Genomic DNA, 14078 nt, shown 5'->3' on the forward strand with positions numbered 1-14078 from the left:
TCCTGTGCCATCATTAAGTGTTAATCCAGGACCACCATAGTATCACATTCATCCTGGACTGTTGTTTATTGTTAGTCCAGGAGAATCACATCCTCAGTTATATTCTGTGCTGTCGTCAAGTGTTAATCCAGGACCACCATAGCATCACATTTATCCTGGACTGTTGTTTATTGTTAGTCCAGGACCACTACCAGTCACATCAACCCTGTTTTGTTATTAAGTGTTAATCCAGGACCATCACAGAGTTGCATTCATCCTGTGCAATCATTAAGTGTTAATCCAGGACCACCATAGCATCACATTCATCCTGGACTGTTGTTCATTGTTAGTCCAGGACCATGTTAAGACAACTTTTCAGTTATGGTTCATCAAGCTTACTCATAAGCACTCGTTGCATCTAGGCTACAGGTAGCGATGTTCTGATGACATGTATGACCATTCAACCAGTCAAGCATTTGTTGTAAAATATTGAAATTATGGGAAGTTTACATAGCTCAGGCTAAACTGTATGTTTCTTTCGTCCCGATCAGGAGGGATAAATGAAACATTGCGCACATTCCACTTTTGCTTAAATAATTCCTGAACGCAGGGCTGGACTGGCCATCTGGTATACTTTTTTCTTTTTTTTAAAAAAAATATATATAACCCACTTAAAATAAAATAACCCACTTGGTGATGTGATTATAAAAGTGCAAAACAATGAATGCAGCACTGGTGCTGACTTAAAATTTGCCCAGAGTTGTTGTGATCAGAATATTGAGATTTAGGCAGATAAGTAACATGTAGGTTGCTCACACACACAATACACTCCACCAACCTCAAGTTTCTTGAAAACTTATATCATCCAATTCGAACACATGGTACCATGTGGTTGCCAATAAGTCAACAAGTTGCCCCATGTATTGCCTAGCAAAATGTTGAACATTTTAATAATGTACCTTATACCAGCCTCAAGTTTCTTGAGAATTTTAATGATCAGTTTCTTGAGAACTTTAATCATCCAATCGGAACACATGGAAATATGTGGTTGCTCTGCAACATTGTTCAATCTGGGCATGCATCGACAATGTCAGAGACTTGTCTCCACTTTGTACCGCTTGACAAGTTCAGTTGTGACTTTTTGAGTGCATCTCTGATACAGTATTTAGGCGATGAGATGTGACAGGCAGGTCAGCATAGTTGATCTGTTGACTGTTTTCAGGATCTCGTAGGCAGAGAAAAACTGAAAAACTAAAACACTGTCCACTTAATCAACAGAGTCAGTGTACTAATGAAGGAATAGATTAGTTAGATATGGAGGGTTTGCAAAGTGATATCATGCTCCTTTTAAAGAGTATTTTTGGTACTTTCAAAATAGAAAAATACAGTTGATTTTGATACATGGTGTGACTATGTATTTTATAGTTTATTTTGATACACTTAAAATTAGGGTATTTGATATTTTATTTTAAAATACACTGATGTATTTTTGCCCATCCCTGCCAACAGCTAGAGCAGCCAGGTAGCTACAGTGCTACACTCTGTTGGCTGCAGTGCTACCTAGGGCTGGCCCTGATTCAGGGTACTGTCAATTAGTGAAGTGATATGCAGGTAGCCAATGTTTAAGTGACCTATCTGAGTTAGACAGAAGGCGAGCCCTGCTTGCTCTGTTAAGGTATTTCTGTCCCTCCCAAACTGCGTTAAAATGGTATGTTTAACAGCACCCATGGACCCTCATAGGCCAATATGATCCTCAATATTAATCAAAATAGCAATAATAACAATAATATCAATAGAATATTAAATAAAAAAGAAATAAACAAATAGACAAAAAGCAGGTCAAATTATTTTAACAGCTACAAAAATAGATGGCCATAGTATAAGTTATTGTGGGGGAAAATGTCTTGGATGAGTATATTTGTTTCATTTAAAAGAATAGAATAGAATGGAATATATTTTAATATCCCCATGATGGAATTTGTTTTAGCACAGCATAGCCCAGTGACAGATAATTAACTTTAATATGTTTGGTTATTTGTATTTGCCTTTTATTCAAATACAAAGAAATTTTATGTGAGAGTAGGTATTTGTGTTTTTTGTCCTTCAATTTATGAGTATAGTGTTTGGTGCCTGGTTTTGTATTTGTACTAATTTCACATCTTGAGTCTGTTTATCTGGATGTCTTGCCTCATGCCACCTTTGAATTAATCAGTGCCTCACTAGTGCCACCGTTGTTAAAAATGTCTAGAATCGCCACTGTCCCTACAACATACTACAAAATATTTTTTTTACCTGCATATACTGTATAGAATAAAATTAACTAACTGATATCCCAGAGGTTGTAGGGTCAGATTTATGATCCAATATTTCAAGTTGCAAATATTATTAAAGACAATGTTTATGCACACAGTACATGAAGGTTTTAGGAGACCACTCCACTGGTGGTTTGAAGTAAATATTGCAAATCCAGTAGTTTTAAATTAAGTTTGAGAATCCGTCCACTGTAGTGGACACCATGCATGAAAGGGCCGGCAGATCAGGCTGGGTTCACCTACAAATTTCACAAATTCCAAACTAACAGGTTTAATGTGTAGTTTTGACCTTGAACAGACCCACTCCTGAGCGTCCTAAAGGGCAAGTGTCGGCACACTTTCATGGATTTTGGTTTTAAAAAAAGTGGCCCTCACGCTGCAGGTGCTGTAAATGAGCTGTCTGAGCCTGCTGAAAAAGTAACCCAAGGCATTCACCTGAAGCACTTGGAGTGATTGAACTTCTGCACTGAGACACATCAGCAAAAGCGCTAGAATTTGCGCTAGAATTTTGGAGACACGAGGACACTTGCACACATGCATGGTGCACAAACACAGGCATTTTGGACTAGTAGCCTGAAAAGGCAGTACACATATTCCCGAATAACAATGAATTAAGAAAAGAAATGCATTTTCATGTATAACCCGCACTTGTATTAACCTCATTTTGCCAAATCAATGCATAAACTTTGGTTAATAGGCAGGAAATTATGGTATTTACCTTATGTTTCTGCTGCTGCATTGTTCCTCTCTATTCATTGTGTTTTTCTTACTGCAGTGAGACTAGTCTCTGCATTATCATTATCAGTATCTGAGGTGCAAGAGAGGCATCGCTACATAAATGACTTCCACCCATGTTTGGGCTGTCCTATGAGAGATGTAACGGGGAGGAGTTACAACAAAGATCAACACAGGGCAACCCCTTTGAGCAATGATGCACAACATCCAGAGCTTGTTGTTCTGTCACTTTCCAATTACTACTGGACAAAACATATTTTATCTGAAAAACTTTGGTCATTGATCACATTTGGTCAATGGGCAAATTCCATAGCCTGGCTTTTACCAGACCAAACACAATCTTTTAACCCTTTCATGCATGAATTATTAATTCACTGAGGTAGATTTTTTCCTAAGCTTTTTCTTACCCCCAAACAAGACTTAGAACATATTCAATTGTTTTTTTGTTTTTTATATTTATTATCTTGACGGAAATACTCAACTGTCCACTTTATCAATCATCAACGGGTAAAATGCAATTCAATGGTAAATGTTCTTTTTGCATGTAAAAACAGGTGTTATAAGCTAAAACAGGCTCTATGAACAATTTATCATGTGTAAATCAAATTTAAGACAATAAAGTAAGACAATAAAGTAACTAGATGTACTGCATATTGGTGCAAAATATACTACTCACAAGTACATTATCTCCATCTCCTACTCCATGCCCCTTGCATCTCATGCCATGTTTATGTGTGTGTGTGTGTTTGTGTGCCAGTTTTTGTATGTGTGAATGGTGGTGGTGGGGGGACCGTGTGTAGGTGTGTGGAAGAAAGTATGGATTGTGTGTGTGTGGGGGGGCGGGTGTAGGTGTGTTTGTGTGTGTTGGGTAATGGTGTGTGTGTGTGATTGGGGGTAGGCTACCTGTGTTTGTGTGTGTGTGTGGGGGGGGTTGTTTGTGAGGGGTGGGGTATAGTGAAATGGTGTGTGTGGGGAAGGGGAGTGTGTGTGTGGGGGTATGGTATGTTTGTGTGAGTGTGTGTGTGTGGGGGGGGGGCAATGGTGCGTGTGTGTTCATATATGTGCTTGTGTGCCAGTTTATGAATGTGTATGTGTGAATGGGGGAGGAGGTCATGCATAGGTGTGTGTGTGGGGGTGTAAAGGTGTGTCTGTGTGTGTTGGGTAATGGCAAAGATTCTAGGTAACTAAGATGAATCATAAGACGATTCACCAATGGAACGAAATAGCACTGTACAATACTGAAATATTACCATGGTTTCAAATTTCAAATTTACCAGGCTTTCAAATTCGGATTTTAGCCTACTGTGTAAAATAACATTAGCTGTTAGGATTACCCAGGATATTGTCACAGCTAAACCTAGCTTCTGCAATCTTTCAACCAAAGTTAGGAGTCATGTTGAATATGGGTGTGCCGTACGGAGAGTCGCATAGGCTATAGCACAGAAAAGAAGCCACTAGGCTGTAGCCTGCACAATGCAAAGAAATAAAATATAAACTAAGTGCATTTCCATAGAAATTAAAAAAACATTGCGAGACACCAGATATTTCTTCTATGATCTCATCCCATAAAGCTTTTCTTTGACTTGTTAGTTTTTTGAACATTTATTTTATCTAATGACATAGCAAACATGATTAATTGAATCCACATATCCTTGCACTTGCGAAAACTATTTTTCACTAGCCGAAAACAATGAGGTCGCAAAAACAATGACTTCAGACTTGACTTGCGACTCCACTCAAAAGACTTCGGACTCGGACGCTTCGAGACTCCTGAACAAGCTGTATTTCATGCAATTATTGCTTTTTTTAATCTAAATGTATTCATGTATTTCTATTTTATTGCAACATACAGTATACTTTGGAAAGCGTATAACGAGCGGCATGGCCCCTTTGCCATAAAAAATGCATTGACCATGGCGACAAGAAGTCCTCCCGGAGTTGTGCCTTTTATCATTACTTTTGGTTACAATAAGTTCGTGCACAGAGGAAATAAGCGAACAGCTACATGCAAGGTGTGTGGAAACAACGTCTGATTTCATCAGGCATCTCCAAACGCACCCATATAGGTCAGTCACTTAGGCCTAGCATATATCGTCACAGGTGACAAGCTAACCATCGCAAAGTGTTGTGCTAATGCTGGGACAGGCAGGGATGGGCAAAAATACATCAGAATGTATTTCAAAATAAAATACCTAATAGGCCTACCCTCATTTTTAATGTATCGAAATAAAATACTGTATTTTTGTATTTAGAAAATACTCAAAATACTTTTTTTCAAGGAAGTATGAAAGCACTGCAAAAAAGCTTTTTTTTATCCCAAACATTGAGCCTATAAACTATACAGTAAAAAATATGTTTTGCTTTAAGAAATATATTGGGCAACTTGTTGCAGTGCAACCACATTGTTCCATCTGTTCGAATTGGAAACTTGAAGTTCTCAAGAAACTTGAGGTTGGTATGAGGGAGTGTATTGTGTGTGTCTCATAATTTCAGAAACACTGCAGATCATAGACAGAGAAAGCTCTGGGAACAGAACGCAGGCATGATTTTGTTGTCACACGCTACTATAGAAAATTAACTTTATAAAGACCGGCTCGGCCAAAAAAAAAAAAAGAAAAAAGTATGCCAGATAGCCAGCCCTTAAAGCAAAAATGGAATGTGCGCAATGTTTAATTTATCCCTCCTGATCGGGACGAATAAAACAGGCATGGGGGACGAAAGAAACATACAGGCATTGGGGCAGCTGAAACATTGAAACATTGGGGCAGCTGTGGCCTACTGGTTAGCGCCTTGGACTTGTAACCGGAGGGTTACCGGTTCGAAACCCGACCAGTAGAAAGCGGCTGTAGTGCCCTTGAGCAAGGCACCTAACCCCTCATTGCTCCCTGAGCGCCGCTGTTGATGCAGGCAGCTCACTGCGCCGGGATTAGTGTGTGCTTCACCTCACTGTGTGCTGAGTGTGTTTCACTAATTCACGGATTGGGATAAATGCGGGAACAAAAGAGTATATTATTATTATTTGGTCCTGACCCATGTACCTAGTTTGGTTTTGATACGTAAAAGCTTTGCTGAGATATCACTTCACTTCCTGTTTGGTGGCTTTGCCGCCAATTTTGATTGGCTGTTACGGGCGAACGGTTTTAGATTTGAAGACAAAAAGTGTGTGTCAAGTTTGGTGTCAATCGGACAAACTTTGTGACCTGTGAAAACTTTTAGGTGTTTTTGATTAAATCCAATATGGCGGAAAATCCATCATGGCGGAAAATGATGTCATAGGGTGCGTTGAACTCGGCTTGATCTAAGGATTCCAACGATACCTCATATTTGACAATCAGGCCAACGGGTCAAAAGTTACTTGCATGAAAGCACGTCCAAATTTGGCCTGTTGGTGGCGCTAGAGTGCTCGAGGTGCCGACTTGAAACTTGGTGAAATTAATCATGGGACTGTGCCTAATTTGTGTGCCAAATTTTACAACTTTTTACCAGACGGTTCTATGGGCTCCCATAAACTTCCATGACGGAATAATAAATATAACCGCAAGCGGTGATTTACGGGGTCCGAGCAAAACGAACATGAGGTAGCATAGCTTTTTAGTTTTACATATGCTTTGATTGTTTGGGCCCAATTGTTCAAAAGAAACGTGATCGGATTTCGGTTATCGGATTAGATCAAATCTTGAAAATGGCTTGTTCAAAGGGAAACAAGGATCCTGAAATTTGATTAGATCACGTAATCTATTTTTGGTTTTGATCTGGATAAAACCTTCACTTTGTGTTGTTCAAAACTTTTGAGTTGGATTGGAATAAATTTGATGCATAAAATTAGGATTACCCTGTGCTGTAACGTTATAGTGTGCTAACCTCCACAACCTAATAGTATTCTAACAATACCCTGTGTGCTAACCTCCACAACCCAACAGTATTCTAACAGTAGTATTCTAGTGCGCTAATCTCCACAACTCAATAGTATTCTAACAATACTCTATTCTACAGGACTATGCATTTGTCATGGATAAGATGAAGGGTCTGATAATGGAAGGCAGTGTTTCCCACAGAATGGAATTGTATTTGTGGTGGTAGGTGAAGGGGGGTGGGGGTGGCTTCTGTGTTTGAGTCAATAAGATGAACAGCCTATAATTATGCAGTTATAAGGCCCTTTCACACTGGCAAAATTGCCGCGATTTTATGTACCAGAATCGCTGATCGACTGTCCCTTTCACATAGACCGAGGCGGAACGGCGGGACAAAGTGTCTCGCCAAATTTACTACCAAGCCCCCTAGACATTTTGCCGAGTTTTTTCGTTCCGCCACCAGTGTGAATGGGTCAAGGCAGAAAGGGCATTTCAATGCTATGTCCAGTCCACCACAAGAAATTGCAAATAAATCTAACCAGGGGCGGAGCTACGTGGTGGCCAGGGGGGGCCACGACCACCACTGGTCAAAGCTTGGCCACCCTGCTGGCCCCCCCAGCTCCGTTCAGTGAAAAGAAAAAAGAAAGAATTGCTGCCGTTTTCGACAACACTTTGCAAAGCAGGGACTGAACCAATTACTGCACTCTATCTACGACCATTGGCCCAGTCAGGAAGTGTAGCCTACGGTTCTGATCACATCGTGAGTAGGCCTAGTGCAGCAGCAGCAGCAGCAGCAGCGGGACAATTCAAGTCATCTGTTAAAAACACTTGACAGTAGACTAGGCTAGCCTACTACTTAACCTCAGTAACAGGTGAGTTGATGAGTTGGAACATTAATGCTAATAAGATGTTAGAATGTGTCACGAATCATAGCCAAGTGAGTTGCGTTGGGCTGTCCTTGTTAGGTAGCCTAGGCTCTGACATTGATGTGTGGGGCTGATCAAAAATAATCGGATGCCCGCGGGAACGCTGTTACAAGAATATTTCGATAAAATTTGGGTGAAATGCAAGCATATTAGGCACATATCTCCAGATGGCTCCAGGTAGGCTAATAGGGCCTAGCCTAGGCTACTTTACAAATACATAATTTGCTGACTGCGTGTGGTTCTTGCCATAGCTGGTCAGGCAGAGGCAGGCTGCTTTGCCTGAATTCTTTGTTACATTGCTCCGGAACTGTTCATCGAGATGAAACCTTAATTGCGTGACAGAGCAGAAGTGGGGCTTTCCAACAGACTAAACACTTGTCTGTGCGATCAAGTATGAAAAGAAAAATAAATATCATGTAATTAAATAAAATTGATTCATATTTACAGTTCACCTGCGCACCCATTACTCTAGTTTGAATTACTCGCGAACCCGTGATCGCATAGATATGGCAAGCATATCAGAAGAAAGAGGAGACACAGGGCTATCTATTGGTACCAAGTATAACGTTCCTTCTGGGCTATAAAAACAGACAACCACGTGACTGCAAAATAAAATCATGTACAAAAACCAACGCTGCACACCCATTAGCCTACTCTCGTTAAATTAGTCCCTACTCACGAACCCGTGATCGGATAGATATGGCACGCATGTCAGGTGAAAGATGAGACACAGAGCTATCATTTGATACCAAGTGCATCCGCCTGGGTTATAAAACAGACGAAATGACATCAAAATAATAACTTCATATAGCTCGACTTACCCCACGTTTTTGTGTGTTGTGGTGGCAAAGTATGTTCATAATCCAACGCTATCATGTGTTTATCTATGGCAAAGCATGTTCATAATCCGGTTTTGAGATCCTAGCAAATTCCTGCATGGCATCCAATTCGAGACTCACATTGCATCCCAATTTATTCGACAAAGAAACACCTTTTTGCCTTCACTTTGTTCATGACAATGCAGTAAAAAGTTGTTTTAGAATCATCATGAGTGTACAGAACATGCAAACTCGGCTTCAGTCAGGTCAGATCAGTTCGTGTCACAGATATGGAGCGCAGAAAGGGCATTTTTCATTACTGTGTCAATGGCACTTACAATGACCAGGATAACTGCTTATAACTAAAGGTAGTGAGAATGGCCAAAAATAGAGTAGCCATAGGGCTAAAAAAAAAAAAGCATTTATTTCCATAAGACACCACATATTTTTCACATTTGCTCAGCCCCAGAGAATCCCTCCACCATGGCAATGATATTGCCAGATTCAGAACAGTCTGCCCTATGCACACATGTGCCATCTTGCAGTGGTGAGATACATGTCAAAATATAAGAATTTTTATTATACACGTTTTGTGTTTTTATTATTTAAAAATCAAAATGAAATCAATGCAAGTATTAATACATTAAATAGTGGCAGATCTGGGTAGCCGAGACTGTGTATGGCACTTACATTGACCATAAATGTTTCTAAGGTAGTGAAAAAGCCCTTAAAACAGTCTAGGGTTCTAAGGGTTAATTTCTTAATTCAGAGCCATGTTACTTACAGCCAAGTACTTGGAGTGGATATCAGAAAGAAATATAGTTTGGCCATCAGTATGAGATCAAATATATACATATAATATTTGTAATATTTATTATTGTTCTTTGAGTTAACATCATTTGAATAAAACTGATTAAGTAAGGTGCATTATCATAATATTTTTTATTGGCATTGACCTATTTATGGAAAATATGTTGGACTGGCCAACAAACTGACCTGTGTATCAGTGTTGGCTTTGCACAATTTATTGCCATTATTAAAATAGGCTATCCTAATCTTCAAAACTTTTTGAGTAGTTTTCAAATAGTAGTTTTGATTCCCAAGTGCCACCCCAATAAAAAGTCTGGACCCAGCTGGCCCCCCCTATAAAATAATCCTGGCTACGCCCCTGCATATGGCTCTCTTCTGGGCTGTGCTCTCTCTCTTTTGACTTAACATTTTGTACACTGACAACTGTCATAACAAAATTGATAACCGCCACATTGTAAAGTTTGCAGACGACACAGTCATTGTGAGCTTGTTGAGGGAGGACGAAACATCTCACGGTCCTGTCATAGACTATACTGTAAGATGGTGTCTTCTTGGAACTAAACCAAGGACATAAGCATTGAGTTTAGGCACTCTAAAGACTCTAACCCTGTCAAAACAAATATAAATGGTCAGGACATAGAAGTAGTCAATCTGGGGATTATAATTGACAACAAGCTGATCTTTGATGGGAACACTAAGAAAGGTCAGCAGTGTCTGTATTGTCTGAGGAAGCTGGCCATGTTTAATATGAACAGGTCTCTGATGACTCTTTTCAACAAATACTTACGGTAATAGAATGAACCCTTAGGCTACCTTTTCCCTCATCTGTTGGTATGCTTCAATTAATGTGAAACAGAAAATGCAACAACAAAGGTCATCAAGGTGTGTAGCTGTGTGTCTGGTGTTCAACTGAAATATCTGTCTGAATTGTATAAGAAACAGGTGCAAAAGAGGGGCATTGGTAGCGTAGTGGCTGGGCTTGTAGCCTGAAAAGTTGGTCTGGGGAGAATTGCCCTTGTCAAATAATTTACATATGTAAGGTGCTTTGGACAAAAGCATCTGCTAAATTAAAAATAAAAGCCGGATCCATTCTATCTGAATTTCAGACACTGCCCTCTGGCTATCCCTTCAAATATCCACTAGCTAGAACTGAACAGATATAAACACTGTTTTGTACCCTCAGCTATACTGCTACTAAACTCAACAAGGAAATAGGTAGCTTCACTATCTCCCCCACCCCCATTGGGGACAAATAGAATTCTTCTACTATTATGCTGACGACACCCAGCTCTACTTATCTACAAAACCCACTGCCACTCTTCCTCCAGCTGCAATTACTGCTTGCCTGCATGACATAAACGTGTGGATGACACAAAACTACCTGAAGCTGAATAGCAGTAAGACTGAGCTCTTAGTGGTTGGCTCCAAATCAGCTCTTGCTAAGATGGAACCTTTCACCCTTTGTATAGATGGCAGCACCCTCCCTTGCTCCAACCAGGTCAAGAGCTTTGGTGTCATACTGGACAACACACTTTCATTTAGTGCGCACATAAACAGTATGTCTTAAAGTGCTTTTTTCCATCTAAGGAACATTGCACAGCTTAAGCCCAGCAGCTCACCCAGCAGGCGCTAGAAGTCCTTAATAAGCGTCGACGTGACATCCCGCCTTGACTACTGTAATTCCATCTTGTCCGGAATCCCTAACAAGCTACTCAAACGGCTCCAACTAATTCAGAATTCTGCAGCAAGGATTATTATAGGCTCCAAATCCACTAGTCATGTAACACCATTACTGATGCAACTGCACTGGCTTCCAGTTGCCTACAGAATACATTCCAAAGTCCTATTCCTGGCATACAAGGCCCTACACAATTATACCCCCACCTACCTCACTGACCTCCTAGAAGTCTACACTCCTGCCCGCTCACTGAGATCCTCCTCAGCAGGCCTACTGCATGTCCCTAATGTGAACCTCAGCACCCAGGGAGAGAGGGCTTTCAGCTACATCGCCCCCAAGCTGTGGAATTCACTGCCAGACTACATGAGACATTGTGACTCAATTACTGACTTTAAAAGCAGACTTAAAACATATCTCTTCAAGATGGCTTATGGACTGACTGACTGACTGACTGATTTTTACTTTTTTATTTTTACTTTTAATTAAATTTTTTGAGATGACTATAATTTTACAACCTTTTTGTTTTTGTTTATTTGTGAAGTGACCTTGGGTGACATGAAAGACGCTCTAAATAAAATGTATTATTATTATTATTATTACTATTATTATTATTATTACTAATACATACACATATTAGTTATGTATTAATGGCTAACAAGTGTTCCCTAAACAAAACTATTACTAGAACTCCTTGTTAAACCCATTGTTACATCATGTCAGACAGAGGTAGTGTAAATTGATTAATTATGTTTGACTCACGCCCACGTCTTGCTTGCGGTGTATATCTTCAGTAACACAGAGAACTTAGATATCGCCAGAACAAACACCCTAACAATAGACCCTAATTCCATAGCCATAACAATTCTAGGAATGTCTGTTTTTGGAATGACCTGCTGTCATAGCAACTCGAGAAGCCTTTCTGTCTGGGATTAGCCTATTTTCCTCACAGAGACTAACAGGGCCAGGCATAGCGTAGAAATCCAGACCCTGGAAATCTAGAAAGATTAAGGGTCTGGCCATGACTATTATAATGGCCCAACTCGAGGGGCGGCACCAAGCATGCATTTGAAAATCTCACTGCACGCAATTAGATAACATTACAACCAATGTTTTCTGACTGATTCCGGACTTCGATGCAATTGGATAACACTCTGACCAATGTTTACTGATTGATTCTGGACTTTGCAGACGTTGCAGCGCTGTCGTCATCTGTTTAGCTTGCCTCTGGCCCGCCTATATAAGATACACCGATATGATTGGTGCCCCATGATAGAAGGGACATCATGAGCATCATTACTCATTGCCAGAGTGACTCGCTGAGCAAATTCAAATTGTGCTCACGCGAGAACTCCAGTTGAGTTTCCAGGGTAGGCCAGGCAGACAAGTATGGCAAAATATTTGGACCACACAAAACAGCCAGTCTCTCTCAAAGAGTAGGAGGGGGGTGGGTTGTTTCTGTGGAACTGGTACAATTATGTCCAGCTGCCTTTGTGCTGTTCTACTGGAAGTTGGCCAAATGAAAATTGTAAGAGTTTGTTCTTCGCATCTGTATGGCTCAAAGGCCTTGGCGTGCTGTAACACATCATGTGTTTGTTTTATTCAACATGGTTTGTCTGGCCATCGAATGAAGACTTTCCATTTTGACGAAAAAAAAAGAATTTCCATGACTTACTATATAAGGAATGGTGCATGCCAATAATTTTTTTTTTAATAAATGGGCATTGAATAAACAAAGTTGGGATATTCAAGCAAGCAGTAAAGCTAATAACCAGTTATACACCAGTTATGCGTGGGAATATTTGTTTCAATATATTTGGCAAGTACATTTTAAACTGTTACAACAAAAGTCCTTGATATTCCATGACTTTGCCCCAAAACGGATACAATTCCCTGACTTTCCATGTCTGGAATAGACTTTCCAAAATTCCATGATATTCCAGAAATTCCATGACCCGTGGGAACTCTACATTCCTTATTAGTGGTTCTAACTGTACTAAAACAGTTTAAAGTTTAAGTATGCTTGTTGAGGTTTAAGTAGCAAACATGGTGAACTGATCAATCATCCTTGTAACCTACAGTAGTGACCTATGAGGAATTCAAGCAAAGTAAACTCTATTTTACCCTGACCTTATTCCACATTGTCACCATAGACACAGTCAATAAATTGGTAATGCCCATAAAAAAGTAAAGTTTTGTGGAAATAGTTAAAAGTGAATTATGGATAATGCAGCAAACCAATTGCCCCCTACATGCATTTTATTTGTCAAGGTTACACTACCTTACGTTAAAACTTTCAATAACTTGTGAATTTACATAAAAATATTGAATTCCTTACTGCTTGATTGTTGTAAGCTGCCCTTATACCCTACAAAGTAAAACAGGAAGACACATATGCATAGCCCTCCCACCTTAACCTTTGGCCCATATTCCACAGCTTAGTTACTACAACGCCTGTCTGGAAAGCGGTTGCCGGCTGAAAGCTAGGAAGTTTCCTATTTCGCAACATAACATTAGGAAATCCCAACAAAGCCACAAAACAGGCACATTATACCCTGCTGCGGGTGATCAGTAGTTAACTACAGCACTAGAAAAGTGAAAAAGATAGAGGATGAACAGTACCTGATGGCAGTTGCTTTCTGCCTGCTCTTCTCCCGCTGCCTGGAGCCAGAGCCATAGAGAGAAAGAGTTGCGACAGTCCCATTGGACTCCGTTGTACGCTTTTTGCCGCCTACTTCCGGGGTATGCAGCCTCGCGTAGTTCCAAAAAGCCATTCTATGGCGTTGGACATCATTCACTTCCATTGCTGACTGTCGAGTAACTTCTGAGGTAAGTTGATTAAATAGCTACCTGTTTTGAATTGTCAACTGTCTATATTGTATCATAGGCCCTTTATGATGCATATACTGATCTTTTGTTGTATGTACACAGCGTAATTATATATATATATTTTTATCTTGGTAGACGACCGA

General features: G+C 40.0%; 1 protein-coding gene across 3 annotated transcripts in view; it reads right to left on the reverse strand.

Moving 5' to 3' along the window:
• The window catches only part of LOC125301894 (sodium- and chloride-dependent GABA transporter 2-like), a 50423-nt gene extending 36345 nt beyond the window's left edge, over positions 1-14078 (reverse strand). For all 3 annotated transcript variants that reach the window (XM_048254734.1, XM_048254733.1, XM_048254732.1), the window contains exon 1: positions 13729-14078. In XM_048254734.1, coding sequence (XP_048110691.1) covers positions 13729-13910 — 182 coding nt within the window. In that variant the 5' untranslated portion in view covers positions 13911-14078. The remainder of the gene's footprint in view (positions 1-13728) is intronic.

Source organism: Alosa alosa, chromosome 10 (genome assembly GCF_017589495.1).
Source record: "Alosa alosa isolate M-15738 ecotype Scorff River chromosome 10, AALO_Geno_1.1, whole genome shotgun sequence".
NCBI lineage: Eukaryota > Metazoa > Chordata > Actinopteri > Clupeiformes > Clupeidae > Alosa > Alosa alosa.